The sequence below is a fragment of the Rattus rattus genome, chromosome 2, assembly GCF_011064425.1.
Source record: "Rattus rattus isolate New Zealand chromosome 2, Rrattus_CSIRO_v1, whole genome shotgun sequence".
Taxonomy (NCBI): domain Eukaryota; kingdom Metazoa; phylum Chordata; class Mammalia; order Rodentia; family Muridae; genus Rattus; species Rattus rattus.
Genome location: NC_046155.1, coordinates 135,595,490 through 135,616,151, shown reverse-complemented (window position 1 = coordinate 135,616,151; position 20,662 = coordinate 135,595,490). Strand labels below are relative to the sequence as shown.

Below are 20,662 nucleotides of genomic sequence, written 5' to 3'. Positions count from 1 at the left end.
AAGGCAGAGGCTTAATTGTTGGAGAGATCTGAAGTCTGGGGCTGCTCACCAGCATCTGGAGAGCTATGGCTATGGCTGGAGCCTGAGATGCCAAACTCATGCCTAATCTACTACCCATAAGGCTATGTGGCTTGGTGTGGGTGTGCACACCACTGCCATGATGCTAAGTGTCCTCCCCATGCCCAGGAACCGTCAGAAAGAGGAGCTGAAGAGGGTAAAGAATTGACTTCCTCCAGGAGAGAGTCCATATTGGAAACATTGTTTCAGACCTACAGACTGAACCTCTGTGCAGTGCTCAGAATCACATTTATTTTGTCTCCCCAGAAGGAGGTAAGTCATAGAGAACAAAGTACATGATTGTGCATCTCTAATCATATTGTCAGTTGTAATATAAGAGATGTCAATAGGTTCACATTCAAACACTTCCCTAAGTAACTTTACCAATACAGAGGAAAATGAGACCTTATACACACACACACACACACACACACACACACACACACACACACACACACAAAGCCAACCACTAATGGACACATTGTATAACTGTACTTAGACGAGTTACCTAGACTGGCGATCACAAGAAGACAGGAACAGAGTGCTGGCTACCACTGGGTGGAGGAGGGGACACGAGGACATCAAGTTTTGGTTTAGGACTATGAGAAGATTCTGGAAGTGGGTGGATGCTATAGTTGCACAGAGTATGGACGTCCTTCATGGCACTACTTTTTACAAATAAAAGTGTTACAATGAAACTTTTCTATCATGTCTCTTTTACCATAATAGATCTACACTCATCTTCATAAGCAAAATGGCAGATCATTTAATTATCAGTTTACAAGCTAAGCCAATGAAAAATAGCCAAAAAAAACCCCAAAAAATGTATAAATTATCAATAAGATAGCAGATAAAGTTGGGGATAGCTTCCAGGTTCAGAGGTTCAGTTCATTATCAAGGTGGGAGCATGGCAGCATCCAGGCAGACATGGGGCTGGAGGAGCTGAGAGTTCCACATCTTGGTCCAAAAGCAGATGGGAGAAGACTGGCTCCCATAACGACTAGGAAAAGGGTCCCAAAGCCCACCTCCACAGTGACACACTTCCTCTAACAAAGCCACACCTACTCCAACAAGGCCACACCTCCTAATAGAGCCAGTCCAGGGGTCAAACATACACAACCACCACACCCCCTCTTTACTCAGGAAGCTACATAAACAAGAGCATCATCTTGACTGTTCCTGACTCCATCGGTCTGCTTCCTGACTGTGATGCAGTGTGACCCTCCTCTCCGCGGCAGTGACTTGCCCTGTGATGGAACTGCCCCCTCACACTGGTGAGCTCAAATAAGCCCCTCCTTCCACATTGCTTTAGTCAGATTCTTTGTCACGGCGATGAGAAAAATAACCAGTTCACCAATTTTTCTCTAGAAATGAAGGGAGAATATGCTGTAGTATATTTGCTAGAACAACCATTCGCCTAATACCAAAGCCACACGACCACAGTAGGGAAGGGGTGGGAAGGGAACACAGAGAGAGTTCCACTGCAAAGCATTTGGAAACTGAAGCCGACAATATATAAAAATGACTAGAGGCCGTAATCGAGTGATGCTCACTCAGCCAGCATGTTAAGCGGAGGCAAGCAAGGCAGTTTAGTACCACAGGACCCCATTTTGTCTTGGGTTATACACACATAACCTTTTCCATTTTAATGCGCTTCGCCACATCCTGTCTTCACCTACACGCTCTATCTATACCCGCACGCTACTCCCCCAACAACCCATACACTCCCATTTCTAAACAATGGCATAAGCTTCCCCATCCTGGCCACACAGTCAGATTTAGACAGTTTCTATTCAAGATTGTTCCTGACCTATCTGAGTATGGAGAATTAAAGGGCTGATCTGGTCTAAACTGGTTTGGGGTGCAAGTACAGAAAGGTAAGACTGTGTCCTCTAGTAGTTTTTAGAGAGAACCCCCTCAATTTCCTATCTTATGACTACAGATATAGTAGGCAAATGATTAAAATCAGAAGCATCATGGGAAGGGACTTGCCCAGTAGGAAAAAAATGAACAAATGAACTATCAATCAAAATACCATACCCAAACCATACCCCTCAGTAATCAGCTTGTTTTTCTCTTCTATCCATGTGGGGCCACATGTAACCAGCACTATTGCTCTGCTCTGAATAAAGTTATCTTTCCGCTTCTGTGACTCTGCGTGAGCCTTATTTTTAAGTATTTAAATGAGAGGCCAAGATCTTGAAAATAGTCCACCCAAATTCCAACCACTGGTTATCCTCCACAAATTCATCAATGTAATTCATCACCATTATCAAACTATACAAGAATAAGACAGGGGATTTTTGAAAACCCCATGTAGTTATCAAAAATTATTAAATTTTGATTAAAAAATAAATTACTAAATCATAAGAAAACACATCTTAGGAAGTCAGGAATGGGGAGGAGAGAATGTATTTCAAAATATTTATTTAGATAAAATACAGCTACATATCTGTAGGGTTTGCATGCATGTCTATACAGGTTCGTGTGCATGCCATATAACATAGAGCTAACATCATGCACTCATCAATGCCTGAAAACTGACCATTTTCCCTTTAATACTGAGAACCTAGTGGTACAGGTCTATACTCTCTGTTACTTAGGGGATGGGACAGGAGAGGTACAAACTGAAGGCCTGCTTGAGGAGTTTGGTGCGATCTTGCTTTGAAAGAAAAAAAATATAGAGAGCGGGGTTCTCCAGGTAAAATGGTGGATTAGAAGCCATGATGGAGCAAGTGGTTGATTAAATGTAGGCAAACAAGGCAAGAGAGTACTTGATCACTGTATTCTTCTGCCCCACAATCACAAGGTTGATTGTCCCCAAGGAAACCCCTGACTCACTGCCACTGTAGCCCGTTCAGCTGGAGCCTACTGGAGCCTTAAGGACTTCTCCATGTCCCCAGGACCTACAGAAGCTTCTTGAGTTGGGCTCTTAATCTAGGGGTCTCCAGCAAACTGCTGCCCCAGGACTGCCTTCAGTGTGCAGCACAGGACCATGACAGAGGGAAGGGTGCCCAAGCACCAAATGCACAGTGCTGCACCCCACCCCCACCCCCATAGCCACCCTCACCCAACTGCACCAACCTCAACCTCGGCTTAATGGGGACCCTTAAATATTTGTATCCCCCAGAACAGCAGTAATCACTTTCATGAGAGAACGTCACGCAGAGGGCCTCCGAGGGAAGAACCTGAGGAGTGGAAAGCAATGTGCAGTGTAGCCTAGAGCAGGGCTTTGGGGAGAGCATGCAGAGGCTTTCCCAGAGGTGAGACAAATCCAGTGCTGAAGCTGGTCACATTTACTCCTTTCTATCTCCATCTGGCTCCGATCCCCCAACTCTACTCCTTATTTATTAATACCCAACATCAGTAGTAGCCTACCCAGGCCCCCATTCTTTGCATGCTATATTCTTTTTCTTTGTTTTCCCTCTTTCTCTATACCTTTTCCCTTTTTTTTGTCCTCTCCCCAAAAAACACAGGTTGCCTGCTTTATGAGGTCTCTATGACTTGACCTCCTGGGAGACAAGGCTATATGATCTGACTGCAAAGCTCTACCTTTCTCTCTTTGTTCTGTTCTTAACCAAAACTCCTCCATCCTTCCTGCTACCTTTAACCTTTTCTGTGCCCCTGCCATTGCCTGTTCTGTGTATGTTTCTCACACTTTCTGTCTGGCCGCAGCCTAATCATAATCACTGAGTTCCCCTCATCCCCACTGACGCCCACAGTAACTCACCTCTTAGCACCCACCATGTCCCTTTACTCCTAAATCAATTGCTACTAATGGAGTGGCTGGGTTGTAGTCACAGGGGCATGGCTGCTCAGTAGTGACTATCGCTGCAGGCAGTGTTCAGTGCCTCAGTGGAGGCACAGAGGAGAGCGCCTGATGCCCAGAACACTAATCTAACAGAGGAAGAGTCCTACCTCAACCATACCACAACCTGAGAGCACCTGATGCCCAGAACACTAATCTAACAGAGGAAGAGTCCTACCTCAACCATACCACAACCTAGTCTCCTCTGAATGCTACAAACTCCTCCAGTAGAAGGTGACAGGTGACCTAGTTTAAAAACAAAGAACAAATCGACAGTCTGACCGCAGATAGTAAAGTCTGGACACAAAAACATAAGCAACATGAAAAAAACCAAGACAACAGTCTCCTCCAAAAATTACCAAACCAACTGCAACCCACAATAACAGTGATTTAGACTAAACTCTGAACAGAGAATTCAAAGGAAACGCCAATGACCTCCTGAATTCCAGGAGAACACACTCAGCTGAGTAAAATAAGAACATCGATTTGGGATGTAAAGATAGAATTCAATAAAGACAAACACTGAAGGAAGATGGAGCCAAAATGGTGTGAAGGAAAACTAGTGAATAAAAAGACCAGCAGAAAGCCTGACTGCTGTGCAGAAGAAAACGCCAGGCCTGAAGACAAGGCATAGTAGTCTGACCTTTCAGTCAAGGTCAATGATGACTTTTTTTTTTTTTTTAATATATGAACATAGTAAACAAGCTCTAGGGAAGCCACAAAGATGCAAATTGCTATGACCATAAAAGAATTCCATTCCAAAGGCATAGAAAATACTTTCAATAAAATCTCAGAAGAAACTTTGCAATGTGTGTGGAAAGAGAATCTGATCTGGGTGCAAGAGGCAAACAGAATAGCAAGTACAGAAAAATTCACCACATCATGTTACAGTTAAAACACTGATTGTAAGAAAGAAAAAAGTATTTAAAGCTCTAGGAAATCAAGGCAAAGCCACACTAGAGGCAGGCCCCCAGAAGAGCAGCTGACTCTCCAACGGAAAGCCTAAAATTCAGAGGAGCTTAAAGAGATGTTATTTCATATTTCAAAAGGTCACGACCGCCGATCCAGCCCAGTAAACCCACCAAAACTATCTGTTATAACCGGAGAAGGAAACACACTTTCTACAGTACACAGACTAAAGGAATTTATGAGCACCAAGCCAGCCCACTGAGGAGACCAGAAGGAATACTTCAGGGTGAAGCAAAAGAACAAACACACAGAAGATACTACAAAGAGAAATTAAACCATGCCAAGGTAGTCATTAAGCAGAAGACGGTTGAGAAAACAAAGCGTCACCAATTCAACAGAATGACAGATAGCCACGCACATCTTCCAGTGATAACGCTTACCCTAGATGGTCTCAGTATTCCTAGCAAAGGACACAGACGAGCAAACTAGGTTATGGAACAGAGTTTTTCATTTTGCTTCCTCCAAGAAACACCTGGGCATCCCAGTTAACTATCATCTTAGGGTGAAAATATGGGAAAGGGCTTTCCAAGCAAATGGAGCCAGGAGACAAGTGAGTGTGGGTATTCTAATGTGACAAAAGAGACTTCAGATTAATCAAGGCAGAAGATATGGAGCGGGTCACTTCATACTGACCAAGGGAACACTCCATTAAGAAGAAACTACAATTCTGAAGATAAGCACCAAACGCTGGTGTACTCAATTTCAAAAAAACCAAATATAATTCGATATAAAGATGCAGGTTAATCCTAACACAGTAACAGTGGCCTCGATACCCCACTCACCCACCCACCATCAGGCAGATGGATCAGACAGAAAAATAAATGAAGAAACATTGGAGCTAAATGACGTCATAGGTAAGATGAACACAGCATTCCACTCCTAGTCAGAACGGCCTAGAAAACAAAGCCAACAAAAGCTTGGCAAGGCTGGTGGGAATGTAATTTGGTATGGCCACTATGAAAATCATTGTGGAAGAGCTTCTCAAAAGGCTAAAAATAGGGCTGTCATATGACCCAGTTCTAGCAGTCCTGGGCATAGGCCCAAAAGACTCCATATTCTACCAGAAGATGCTCCATCAACTCCCTTCATAATAACCGGGAGATATAAGTACCTAGATATTCGTCAGTTTATGAATGGGTACTGAAATCTTCTTCAGAATAGGCAAAAATGAAACTTACAGGCACTTGAAGCAGAAGGCAGTCTGTATGAAGTAGCCCAGGCCCAGAAGAGAAATGCTACATCCCCCCCCCCCACCAGATGCAAATCTTAGCTCCGAGTCCTTAGAGCAGCGCACTTCATTCGGAGTGTACATAGAGGCCAAGCAGCTATTATAAGAGGATGTGGTGGGGCTTTGGGGGAAGGGTGCCAGAGAGGACATGTGACACGAGAGTTGCGATACTGAGGGTGGGAACATTAGGTGAGGATGGAGTGAGAGAATACCGAAGAGGCCAGTAGCGGAAAGTTCAACCAATTGCAGGCATAGATGAAAAGGTATATGTAAACCCTGAAGGTGTGTGTCAAAATGTAAATTCTTAAAAAACAATTTGAACAGAGGCAAGCTGTGAGGGTGGATAGCGTTCTTCTCGGAGGCCACAGCTCATTAAATAAAAGCTCCAGGGCTGGGTATGGGTTACCTCCTTACACAGGGTTGGTCACGGAGGCCTCTCTAGCCCCGCAAACAATACGGACCATGCATGCCATTGCTCTTGGTTGCCTAACAGAACTGGACATGAAGACTGCATTCCTGCAAACACCAAATATTTGGGTTGCAGGACATAGAGAAGCAGATGGAATGTAGCTGGATGCTCCTTCCCACTGGCTGACTTCACTAGGGCTGCCAGGCGCTCTGCAAGCTGCTGCGGAAGAAAAGTATCAGAGGATGTACCCAGCTGTGACCAGGCGGCTACAACACCGAAGCAGATCGTGGTAGCATGACGTCTGTAGTCCCAGCGCTCAGGGAGGTGGAAGTGGACGTTCGTTATCTCTGGCTGTATCGTGAGTTCAAAGTCAGCCTAGGCTATAATGAGACCCTTTCTCAAAAAGTAGGGGTGGTGTAGACATTATAATAACCAAGCCTACCACGGCTTCTCACGGTGCCAATTCGATGCTTGGTTTTCTTTTGCCATCCACTCCCCTGGGTTGAAAAAAAAAAAAAGAATCCTTTGCCAATTACTCTTAGGAAATGGCTGCTTTCTGAACTGAGAAATCAGGCACCATACGTGGGAGGCACAGACAGAGTCCCGGGTTAAGCTCATCAGGCAGAAGTTCGGGCAGAATGGAGGAGGCAGCTGACGGCTTTGCATCCAATCGGCTGCAAACATGTCGGATCTCCTGGGCCACTGCTTTTGTTCTGGGAGACAGTGCCTACCAGAAAGCCTGGATAGTGACTGGAGGGACATCCAATTACTGTGCAGATTATAATCACAGGAAGGAAAGGGACACTCCAGCTTCACAGCTAACAAGGACAGATCACACTATCCCTGCAGATGAGGCTAATTTAAACGGAGCGGAAATCACTGGTGTAGCTGTGGTTAAACACCAGAGGTCATGCTGTTATTTGCTGGAGGTTGGGGATGGGGTCCTTTCCCCTCTTACAGGCTTGCAAAGGAAGTGCCCAGGGTTGGCTCCACACCTCTTTGTTGTGACTTCTGGTTTTTGCTTAGGCTCCTGAAAACTCTGTTCTATATGGAGATTGTGTTTACGCACTCAGGGTGTAAAACTGTTACACCCTGTTGTGTAACATTTGTGATGTCCTGGGTTCTATCTCCCAACATTGCAAAGATAAATGAATAAATAAATAAATGAATAATGAATAAATAAAAATTACTGTTTAAAAAAATTAATTAATTAACTAATTAATTAATTTTTTCTACCCTGGCCAAAAATAAACAAGAAATAATTCTTTGCCTTCTACTGTCCAGCACATAACATCCTTTCCTCATCTCTTCATAGTCAGCATAATTCTAAAAGTCAAATGTAAAGATTTGCTGCTAATGGTTAAGGGCCCAGGCTGGAATCCGATGCCCGTACCTGACTTTGGAACAATGCGCTTAACTCCCAAGGACTCTGTTTTGCTGCAAGTAAGATGGTGTGCAGCGGGAACTGTGTGTGTTCTGAGTGGCCAGGAGTAAATAAATGGGCACGTGCAAGAGGCTGGGACAGTGGTTCTCAATCGGGGGGTCACGACCCCCTTGGCGTCAAATGACCCTTTCACTTGTGTCACATATCAGATCTCCTGCCTATCAGATATTTGCATTACGATTCATACTGGTACCGTTATGAAGTAGCAATGAGATAATTTTATGGTTGGGCATCACCACAACATGAGGAAGGTTGAGGACCACTGGGCTGAGGGCTGTGCCTTGCACATAATAAAGAAAGCAGACATCGTTGGTACCAAGCATCGGACATGGTTGGCACAAACACATTAAACAGCACATTTCAAGACTGGAACTTAAAGAAATGAGTCAAGCCTATACCTCACCCTTTGCCTGCACTCCTGCATTCTATGACAATACCAAGGACAAATGGCTTCACTCACTCCATTTAACAGTGGCTGGTTTTATTCTTTATAAAAACGAGTATTGCCTGCTTGCATCCAAGTTTTCCAGACATGCAGACAACAGTGCTCATTCCTAAGGCTGAGTGACAGTGGCCAAGAGCAGGGCAGTGCATCCTGTGTCTCTAAGAGACTCATGGGAAGGATGAATCAGAGCCCTGGGTGGGAAAAGCACCCCATGTGAATATGTACGGCATGAGCCTCCTCACTCAAACATAAACTTTATGTTGGGGCACATGCATGTGATTTTTGCAGTAAACATCTATGAATATGAAGAACATGGTTATGTCATTAAGCAAGTATCTATGTGGTTGGGGTGGAAAGATGGAGGGACTTAAAATTTTCTTCTAATTTATGTGCTGCTTGCATCTTTTATATGAGACTAGATTCAGATTTATCTCACATTTTAAAAGGGAAAAACCAAGAAACTGGCGTCTTTTCACTTAAGACAGAATAATCACCATCCTAGGTCGCACTGCATTTGGAAAGCATTTGAAGTTAGACTCTTATTAAAGACACAGAAGAGGTGTGCCGGAAACCCCAAACACAGTGGAAGGGTTTGATCATTAGAAATAAATCTTCTTGGCTGGAAAGATGGCTCAGCAGTTAAGAGCACTGACTGCTCTTCCAGAGGTCCTGAGTTCAAATCCCAGCAACCACGTAGTGGCTCACAACCATCTATAATGGGATCTGATGCCCTCTTCTGGTGTGTCTGAAGACAACTACAGTGTACTTATATATAATAAATAAATATTTTAGAAATAAATCTTTTAAACAAAGTTGATGCCATTGGGGTTTGATTCACATGCATGGGGAGGCATTTGAGAACAAGCTGAAAACTATTACTTCCTCCTTCTCCTCCTCCTCCTCCTTTACTCCTCCTCACCCTCATGATCACCCCTCCTCCTCCTTGTCCTTCTCCTCTTCTTCTCTTTCACCATGAATTTGATTATAACAGCATGCTTGTTTTAAATCCTTAAAAGATTTTTCAACATCCTATGGGTGTTCTTAAGAAAGAAATCTTTGGGAAAGTGCTCTTGTGCTCCCTGCTGGCAACTGCTCCCCAGTTGTCCCCCAGGGTGGCACTCACCAGGATGTCCCCGCTGGCTGCCCACCAGTGTGTTCTTTAATGTCACTAGTAAGGTGCAGTAATAATAAAGATAAACCCAGGGGATAGGGAGGTGGCTCTGTGGTGAGGAGCACTGGCTGCTCTGCTCATTCAGGACCCAGCGTCCACAGGGCACACAATTGTCTGGGATCCCAGTTCCAGGGGACCTCTGTTAGCGCCTACGTGCACGTGGCGCACAGACATACAAACAGGCCCACATACATCCGCACAAAGTTAATTAATATTTAAAAACCCAAGATGCACAAAATTTACCAATATTTAAGTAAAAAGGTCTCTAAGATTTAGAGAAATGAAAAAATGACATAAACTTAAAGTTGCAAAGGTTTTCTAGGATCTGGGGAGTCAGACGTGGATGCAGATGACAAGAATTGAGTGCCATCGTACTCAATTTCCCCAGGAAAGAACACTGACAAATGTCCACATGTAAATAACAGACCTCAGAAGTGTATGCTTCTTAACACAGTAAGTACATGGTAATGGTAAAAAATGACAGCAGAATAGAGAAATAAACAACACTGGCAACTAACATAAAAATATAAATGATAATCAAATGATTTCATTAAGGAGATGAAAATTATATCATGATATCCCACTTTTCCTGCCAGATTCTTTCAGGACAATTTGGATAATACACAAAACAAGAATTTGCATGGGGATGGGCAGCCGGCCACAGTAGAACAGTGTTGGCAAAAGTGGTACATGGAAGGTGAACTAAGGAATAAATTGATAAATCTTATTTGTGTGTATGTGTATGTGTGTGTGTGTGTGTGTGTGTGCACGCGCTCGTGTGCGCGCGCGCGTGCACATGCATGCATCTGTTGTAGAATTCAACCCAAGGCTTTGAGCTTACTAGGCAAGAGCTCACCTCTTGGTTTTTCTAAAATAAAATCTCAGTATGGAGTCCAAGGCAAGTAGCGATTCTTCTGTGTAAGCCTCAAAGTGATGAGACTACAGTATTTCCCCCAAGCCGAACTAACTTTATCAAACCGAAGTGCATGCATGTGCACTCCCTGAGACTCCTCTTCCCTTATCTTCTCTATGCCTGTTTACAATTTCTGGTCTCGCACACTGCCAGGCCTTCAGCACCGAGGTCAGCTCCCTGCAGCAGATACCCTACTTTGCACTGGTTGAGTGTGCCAGGAGGGTCACATTCCCTGCCATCTTCCTTTGATCAAAAGGCTAGACTCCTTCATGAAGGCATAGCAACTAAAACACCACACATCCTCCCAGCAGAATTCCCCACCGGCCTCTAGTTAACAGCAAAATTCTTCCCAAGAATTCATGTGGAAATGACAGTAGGGTACACAAATGTCTGCAAAAGGAATGTGCCTGTGTGTAAACATGCAACAAACGCACACACACACACACACACACACACACACACACACACCACCATACCATACACACACACACCACACCATACATACACACACCACCCACAAAAAAACCACACCACACACACACACCAGACACACACACACACACACACACACACACACACACACACACACACACACACACACACACACACACACACACATACCACACACCACACACACACACACACACACACACCACACACACACACACACACACACACCCACTCACACACACACACACACCACACACACACACACACACACACACACACACACACACACACACACACACACACCATGCATGAAACAATAGCTAGAAAGGTAAGAAGAAACTGTTAGTTGCTACTTCTGGAAGACAGGGTGTGTTTGAGATGTTTAGATTAAGAAAAAAATTACTTTCACTTACATATCTTTTTTATGCACAGAAAACTAGATGATTTTAAATTGTACATAGAAAAGAGACACTAACACTACACGTCCACACGGTAATGCACCAGCTATTCTAAAGAGAACTAAAAACCACAATTAATTAGCTGAGAAAATGTAGATAAAACAAAACATATACCGTGTCCTTGGGTGGGAAGACCAAAAACTGTCTAACATAACTCTCAAGGCCATGTTAAAACATTACATGACTCCAGTTAAAATCTCATACCCTTCCTTTTGAGTCCTGGCCCCCTAAAACATGTCAAAGTTCATCTTGGAGAGTAAATATTTAAGAGCAGGCAAGAATGTTTTTAAGAAGTAGGCTGGATGTTTGTGATAGGTCTGGGGGCAGGGATTTCTAACCAATTATAAAACTCAAGAAGATAATTTGCTGGACATGGGGTGTACTTTAACCTCAGTCCTTGGAGGGTGGCAGCAGGCAGGCCTCTGTGGTTTTGAGGCCAGTCTAGCCTACCCAATGAGTTTCAGGCTAGCCAGGGCACCAAATGACACCCTATCTCAAAAACAATTAGAAGATAAAAGAGAAAGTAATGAATGGACAGAAACAAAACTGGGACAGAATCAGAAGCCCAGTGTAGATAAATGGGTCTAACTGTCCATGTGCAGTACACGTGTTCATACATGTAAGTGCACTGGAAGGGTAGACACTACTTGCATGTTGATTGATCATGTACTACACATATCTTGTCTCCACCACTTTCCCTTATCATTGCAACAAAATACATGACAAGAAGCAAGTTTAAAAAAGGAAGGCTTTGTTTTGGCTCCCATCTGAGGTTACAATCCCTTATGGGAGGGAAAGCATGGTGGCAGAAGCCAGAGACTGCTGGTTACTTAGCAACCAGAAAGCAGAGACAGGTAAACTCTGACGCTTAGCCCAGTCTCTCTTTTTAATGCAGTCTGGATCTCCAGACCATAGGATGGTTCCACTCACATTAAGGATCGGTCCTCAATTCTCAATTAACCCGATCCGGAAACCCCACTCATGAATACGCCCTAAATTTGTCTCGAAGGAGATTCTAAACTTGTGAAATTGACAACATTGATCATCACAGCTTCTGGTTTTGTGTTAGCGAGTTCACCTGTTGCAACTGGATTCAGTCAGTTGTAGAAAAGTATTCTAAACCGTGAAATAGTATCTCCGGCCAATCACAAAGCCAATCGCCAAGGAGCACAGTGAGTAGAGCACACGTGACTCTACACTGCATGTGGACATAGCTGTGCACATATGCACATGCGGTGTGCACCGAGAAGGCTGGGAAGATACTGCGTGCTGGATGATAAGATTGGGAGTGAGCTTTGTCCTTTCTATTTTGTAGCAGAAAAACGATTCTATTTCCATATTTTTGCAGAGTTCTATCTCATTTAATACTCTATTTAGTACCCAGGGGGCAGGTAGATGTCACACACAATAGGAAAGGGAAGGAAAGCTGGGGAGAGAAGAGAACTGTGTAAAGTCAGACCATATTAGCAGAAGGCCATGGCTCCAAAACCAGAGCTTTCCCTCAGTGCCACATACACGGCCCCTAAGCATAGGAGGACTGGCTTGTGTGTGACTGAGCAGAGACACTGTGTCCCCTCTGAGTGAGACAGATGGTGGTGCATCCACAGCATCATCTCGTCAGAGACCTGTGCCAAATGGTGCCAGTGCAGCCCTCTGTGTGCATATGACTGCCCTTCTCTTTCCTTCCCCAGAGGAAGAAGGCACCAGGAAACTGGATCTTACTTTCCTGTTCTTTCTTACAGCACTGCATGCTCTGAAACAGGGTGGGTCTGAGATTGACAAGGTGGCTTGGGGGGCCGACACTGTGTGAACTCTCTCTTCTATCTGGCTGTCAGGCACTGCCACTTCACCTTACCCCAGTCACTTGGCTTCCCACAGTGCTTTGCATAGGAAAATAAGAATCACAAATAAAATCTCCTGACGCCCTATAAATGGCTAGATTATACTATGTCCACTGCATGAAGTACTTAGGGTCGAAGAGAGTGCCAAGTTATAGAGAGAAGATGGCTAGTCTCCATTGTTGATAAAGATGGAGTCCAGGCTATATGGCTTCTTAGGACACAAGCACCTCAAGAGGATGGTGCTGCCAACGTCACAATGAAGGAAACCTAGTCCGTGATCTCTAGAAGAGTTAAGACTAAGACCCGACATTTAGTTTTTGTAACTCAGAAGCTTCCTCAGTGCCGAGACAAGCAATACAGGCACAAGGGAAGGCAGCAGATCCCTGTCAAAGAAATACTCAGCATGCTTCCCTCCTGCCTTCCCAGACAGATCACTGACAGGCAGAGCAAACAGGCCAGCTGCTGGGGAGTCACGAGGCTCCAAAGGGAAGCCCAGTGCTGTCTTAAAGATGAATAAGCAAGGCCGGTTTCCCTGCCCCTGGGAGTCATGGCCCTTCTGGGAGTCGAACTTGGCCCATACATGATGTCACTAGTTTCATTCTGTTCTAGAGAGGAGATTGTACAATTATGAACTGACTTACCTTGAGGTGATAATTCTGTTCAGCAAATCACTTACTGATCCTCTTTAAGGTACACCACACTGCCTCCAGTTTTCCTAGTGCAGAGGTCTTTTGAACCAGTGTGTGTGTGCTTACAGATAGCACACACATACCCATACCTATACATAAAGGTGCAAACACGCACTCAGGCATGTGCAGACACACACACACACACACACACACACACACACACACACACACACTGTGGTGGCCATTTTTATGTCAATGTGACACAGCTATAGTCATCTGAGTAGAGGAATCCTCAATTGAGAAAATGCTTCCATAAGACTGGGTACAGGTAAGGCTGTAGGGCACTTTCTTAATTAGTGATTGCTGGGGAAGGGCCCAGCCCATTGTGGGTTGCTCTATCCCTGGGCTGATGAGCCTAAGTGCTATAAGAGAGCAGGCTAAGCAGACTATGTAACAAGCCAGTAAGCAGCATCCCTCCATGGCCTCTGCACCAGCTCCCGCTTCCAAGTTCCTTCTGGTTTGAGTTCCTGCATTGGCTTCCTTCAGTGCATTAAGATTCAGGATACGTAAGCCAAATCGTCTCTTTGCTCCCCAAGTTGCTTTGGCCGTGTTTCATCACAGCAATGCTAACCTTAATTGTGATGCATATATATTCATACACACATATATACATAAAGGCACACACATACATATTCACATACACCAGTGCATACACAGGCGCGTGCGCACGCACGCACACATGCGCACACACACACACACACACACACACACACACACACACACGGGCGGGGGTTCGGGAGCTGAAGCTAATTATAGGGAGTGCATGTCTGTAATCCCACCACTTGGGAGGCAGATGTGGGAACACTGTCAAAAGTTTGAGGCCATCCAGCTCTACATAATGAGTCCCAGGCCAGCCATGGTTACATAGGTGAGATCATGCCTCAAAGGGGAGGGGGAGGGGAGGAATAATTTACATGAGTAAGTTTTAATCAGGAGAATTTATAGGAATGAGACATGAACCAGTGTGACTGAAATCCCTTAGCAACTACACAGCTAATGGCTGGATACAACTCTCTCTGAGACTTGAAGGACACAGAACAATTAGCCCTCCAATGTCTCCCCACAGCATCCGAGCCTCTGACCTTTACAGAACGCTTTTTTACAGAAAGCCTTTCTGCTACTCACCAACTGGCAGCCTTCGAGGGAGCTGACAAGCTGGGCATTCTGGCAGGAGAGGATGGAGCCGGCCAAGTTGAGCATCACACACACTGCAGAGAGCAACATGAAGAAGGTGATCTGGAAGCCAACCAAACACAAATTGATTACCCACTTGGCGAGCCGAGGAGGGAAAATGGCTTGGCTTTGCAGACGCTTTGGCTTAATGAAGTAATTACACGAACAATATTTATGTTTTAAGGGAAAACGTGATTGTTTCTCAAGATGTCAGCTTCGCATTACCCTAAATAGCAAAAGCAAAAACACTGAAAAGACACAGCAAGTTACCATGGACGTCTTTGGAACCTACAATCTTAATTTTAGAAGCGAAGCCTGAAAATACTATACGTTCCAGACACGCAATAGGAACACGCCAGAACGTATTAAGCAAAACCGAGGGAAAAGGGTATATTGATTAGAAGGACGTTAAATTGATTTTGTTTAGTTTTTAGTGTGGGAAATTTTGCACATGTGCAGAAGAGAAAATAAAAAGAGAGAGGCCCCTGGCACTCGTCACTTATCCTCAGGGATCAGCTAATGCAGGGCCAGCTGTTCTTTACTACCTGGCCTGTGGGGAATATTCTGCCATAAGTGGAACTATATAATCCCATCCCTAAATGATTCAGTGTGTATTTCTGGAGAATTGTGAGCCATTCTTGGAAATATTACTGAACTGTTGTCATGTGTGCTAAAACTCTACAGTTGTTAGTATCGAGTTCTAGAATTGCTTATCCTGCCTCACTTGCCTCTGGTTTCCACGCTCTGAGTCAGGTCACACAGGATGTAGTGAAGGTCTACATAGTATAACAGCTATGACTCTTCCCGCCTCTTCCCTTCTCTCTTCTCTCCACACAGGGTTCCACACAGGGCTTTACTACCCAAGTCCAGCCTCGAACTCACAATCCTCCAGCCCCTGCCTCCCAAATGCTAGTAAATCTTAAATCTATGGGTTTCCACCTTCCCTGGTTTTCCCCTTAAAACTTTATGAAGAACCCATTCCATCAGCCCCGTAGAGTGGATTACCAGGCCGAGGGTCTTACAAAATACCCTACTATGACCAAGAGTGATCTAAGGCTAATGTGATCAAAAGCAGGGAGAGTGTCAGGAAGACTGATAAAGACTTTTTATCACAGGTGAAAAAATACGAATCGTCAGTGGCTCCTATCACAGCCTTCTGGGCTCCTTTGCCCTTCATGGTCATTAGAGCATTTCAGACCATTCTGAGCTACGGAAAACGGACATTAGTGGAAATGACTCCTGGCAATGCAAATGTAAAGACATTTTGTCTGGTGGAATGGAACTAACTGTCACCCATGGCTACAAGCAACTTTTCCATCCACTTCTAAGTGTATTTCAGGATTACAGAAGGTAATCTGTCCATGCAGACAGTGTTTGAATTTCTACTACAAGTGCCTGGAATATGTATTGGTTCCCTCTTGAAATCGTGAGTTTTATCCTCTTTAACTTATGTTTATCATGTTCAAAGCTGCTTCCTGAGAAATAACTAATAACTTCCCTTTAGTTTTGTGTGTGTGTGTGTGTGTGTCTGTGTGTGTGTGTGTGCATGCATGCACATGTGTAGTGTATCATCAGGAACCATGGACTTAAGTTCAATGAATATGTTTCAATCACCTGAATCCTTGCACACTCAAGTTGACGCCTGGGCTCTTATGGTTTATGGACTTCAACTTCTTGTTTGCTTCCTGGTTCTTTGGGGCCCCGGGACCCATGTTACATACTTCCTGACTCAGAACTGAAATAGTGGAGGTACCTTTCACTGAGAGCAAGATTTATATGCCACAATTTTTGTGTGCAAGATGTTCTTTGCTCTTTAGACAGTCATTATTTTCAACTTTTCCATTGTCAGACATGCCTCGAATTTCACCGACATTTCTGAACCAAATAGGAAGCTCTTATCCTAACCTCTGTATCTCCTTTCAACCATGTCAGAACCCTCTGTGTTCGATATAATTGTGATTTATTTCACAGCACCGTACGCAGCCTCAAACTTCCTAACAACCACCAAAACACACCATAGAGACCGTTTAAGGTGGAGATATCATTGCCTCGCTAGAAACCATTCTACCAAGAACAGTCAGAAACATTGCGTTGTAAACCCATATGTCCTCTTCTGTGTGATTCGGGCTCCTTTTTTGCTGTTCAGTTATTGTTTCTAACAATTCATGGCATTTCTGGTTTCCAGAGTAACTGGCACAGATGAGGGGATTAACCCTTCCCTGGGACACTGAGCAGGCCATAAACACTGTTAAGACTTAGTGTCAATCTTAAGTTAGGTTTATACTGTAAGTGATCATTCTGATGTTCATTTCCTGTAAATAAGAAAAGAACTGTAGACCACTCCACTTACCACTTAGCAGCTGTTGGACTGCCCCTTGCTTCTCTGGCTTCCATGGGCAAAAGGGCTTTCAGTCAAACAGCCAGACAACCCAATCTTCTGCTAACACTGACCATTTCGAACACTCCAGGGACACTGAAGAAGCTACACAGACCTCACAGCTGCTTACTCTTGTCTCCTGAAGATGCAGCTCCAGCCAGGACTATTTCCAACAACTTAGACACAGTCTTTTGCTATCATAAGTATTGCTGAACTCTAGGTAGCCATTTATCCCCAGGCCAGAGGAGGAACACTCTTCCCATGGCCTAATAAGACTATTGTGACTGACACAAGAAACAGTGCTGCGATTGTTGCAAGTGCCAGTCTTTATTGACCTGAGAAATTTGCTGGGATTAGGGCAAAGACTTTTGCTCTGTTGTCCTGTCAGGATGAGTAACTGGGGACACCTTCCTGCTGCCTCCCCTGCTGTTGCCACACTAGGCCCAGTAAAAGCTTCTCTTGTTGCCTACTTTCATTAGGATGTGCTGTGTCGGTTACACACAGGAAGAAACAATGAAGGTAGAAACACCAGAAACAGTAGAGTGGTGGTGAGGGCAGAGGCATCTGCCCAGCACCGGGACAGCACGGGCCGCGATGGTGGGCACCAGAACACTGAGCTGCAGGATTAGCCAGTGGCCAGTTGTTTGGCTTCTGTAGAAGAGGCAGAGATGAGCAGTTTGCCCACTCCACTGTAGAAGCAGCAGACTAGCTACCTACTTCATAGCAGAAGAAGAGGAGGGCAGAGCCATTAGCAGGACAAACTTCAGAAGCACCACAAAGCCTGGTTGCATCCACAGCTGCAAAAGATGCACAACTGCTGGACAGTGGCAGCAGCTAAGAGCGGCCATAGACCTCTCCTGAATGCTAGCAACTGTGATGGCGGCCACAGCCACAGGAGGTGGCTGAACAGTCCCAGAAAGCAGCCATCACAGGGACAAGAGAGATGACAGGGTAGAAAGAGAGTAGGAGGCTGAGGCTGAAGGCCGGAAGGCCATAAAGAGAGAAGATAAAATGTAGGAGGCCTTGGTGACAGAAAAGTCGCAGAAAGCTGTGATGACTTGCAGCAAGGATATCAGACCACCCAGGGTCAGGAGCATTGATCTCTGTCAAGGACTGTGGGATGCTAAGGGCTGAGGAATACCTAGGACCTGCCCAGAAACTGTCACTAGCAAGGGCAGAGAAACCCCATCTTCCTGGAGCCACACAATGGTTCTAACAAGAGAGAAGAGCCCTGCTACCTGAGGCCTCCATGTGACGTTAGCACTAGATGCTGCTGCTACTGCTACTGCTGCTGTTGCTGCTGCTGCTGCTGCTGCTGTTGCTGCTGCTGCTGCTGCTGCTGCTGCTGCTGCTGCTGCTGCTGCTGCTGCTGCTGCTGCTGCTGCTGCTGCTGCTGCTGCTGCTGCTGCTGCTGCTGCTGCTGCTGCTGCTGCTGCTGCTGCTGCTGCTGCTGCTGCTGCTGCTGCTACTGCTGCTGCTACTACTGCTGCTATTATTGCTGCTGCTGCTACTGCTGCTATTATTGCTGCTGCTGCTGCTGCTGCTGCTACTGCTGCTGCTATTATTGCTGCTGCTACTGCTACTGCTGCTGCTACTGTCTTGCTGTTGTTGCTGTTGCTGCTACTGCTGCTGCTGTTGCTGCTACTGCTGCTGCTGTTTGCTGTTGTTACTGCTACTGCTGCTGTTGCTGTTACTGCTGCTGCTGCCGTTGCTGCTGCTGATGTTACTGCTACTGCTGCTGCTGCTGCTGCTGCTGCTGCTGCTGCTGCTGCTGCTGCTGCTGCTGCTGCTGCTGCTGCTGCTGCTGCTGCTGCTGCTGCTGCTGCTACTGCTGCTGCTGCTGCTACTGCTGCTGCTGCTGCCGCCGCTACTGCTGCTGCTGCTATTGCTGCTGCGGTGGCTGTCCTCAAAAGCCTCAGGATTCAGATACCGCCAAACCCCAATACTTGAAAGGCTTCTTCCTTCCCACCCTTACTTTCTACCTGGGTAGAGCGAGCGAGCTAACTGGTACTGAACACTGATTCAGGGTCCCAGCATTCAACGAGAAATTACAAAGCATAGGAAGAAACAGCAAATTGTGGACATTCACAGGAGAAGTCGCCACAGAAAGCTCTAGAGACAGCTCAGACACGGGGTTTAGGTGGAAACGTCCTAATCTTCACTGTTCTGAGTGTGCTTTAGGAAACCCGGGACACAGAACTGAAGGACATCAGGAAGATGAGTTGAACGAAGACACAAGAGACTACACCAGAGACGAGCTGTAGATGAGGAAGAAGAGAAGCTAAGGAACCTACAGAGAGTACTAGCCATAGGTGCAGACTACCGATGGCGGGTCTGGGGAAGACACAGCAAACGAGACCTGAAGTCTCATGACTAAAATCTCCTGGTATCTGCTGAAGACACACATTTGCATATTCCAGAGGCCCCAGGAGCTCCAGGCAGGAGAGACTCAGAGAACAACGACCGAACACGGACAAATCACCAAGCTAGCAAAGGCCAAGGGTGCAGCCAGAAGCTTGCAAACTAAGGAGGTAAGATTAGTAGCTGACCATCCTTTAGACACCATGCAGGTGACAGGTAAACTACAGTTATAGTTATAAAAGGAAAACAAAGAAACCAAAAAGAACCTGTTATGCAAAACTAGCCTTTAAAATTGAAGGCAAAAAAGCAAGAAACTTCCAAATAAGTAAGAGCTAATGCTCAAAGCAGGAAGGTATGGCTGACAAGAAATCTCAGAGACTCTTTACCCTGAAATGACAACCTGCTAGAGACTATGTGAAGATCCCTGGTTTTTAAAGCCTAATGTATTATGTTAAAAGGAGACATACGTGTTTGGTCTATTCTCTTGCTATCTTAGATGGTGTAAAAATGTGTTAAACAAGCCCACGGTCACACAGTATTAAAAGATGTAATAACAAGGGAGGGGAGTCAAGAATAAAGGTAACAGACCCTGCTGATATTAAGCTGGGACCAGACGATCAGAGGCTTAGGGTGCTGCTAAGGTTTGGAAGCAAGTTGTGCCCCAAAGCTTGGTGACTTGAAGCTTGGCTCTCAGAGTCAGTACTAGGAAGTGATTGGTGCTTAAGAGGCAGAGCTAGGTGGGCGATGCTTGGGCCTTTGTGAACACCGACCTTGGGAGGGATCTACAAAGTTCCTCGGGAAACCCAGCTCGTTTCTTTGAAAGTGGATCGCTAAAAGAGAAGCCTGGCCCTCTGCCCTCTGCTTCCTGC

At 45.3% G+C, this 20,662-nt stretch overlaps 1 protein-coding gene across 1 annotated transcript in view; it reads right to left on the bottom strand.

Annotated features, from left to right (window-relative positions):
- Positions 1 to 20,662, bottom strand: part of Fam189a1 (family with sequence similarity 189 member A1) — a 406,652-nt gene that overhangs the window by 79,896 nt on the left and 306,094 nt on the right. The window contains exon 3 of the mRNA XM_032893466.1: positions 15,008 to 15,118. Coding sequence (XP_032749357.1) covers positions 15,008 to 15,118 — 111 coding nt within the window. The remainder of the gene's footprint in view (positions 1 to 15,007; positions 15,119 to 20,662) is intronic.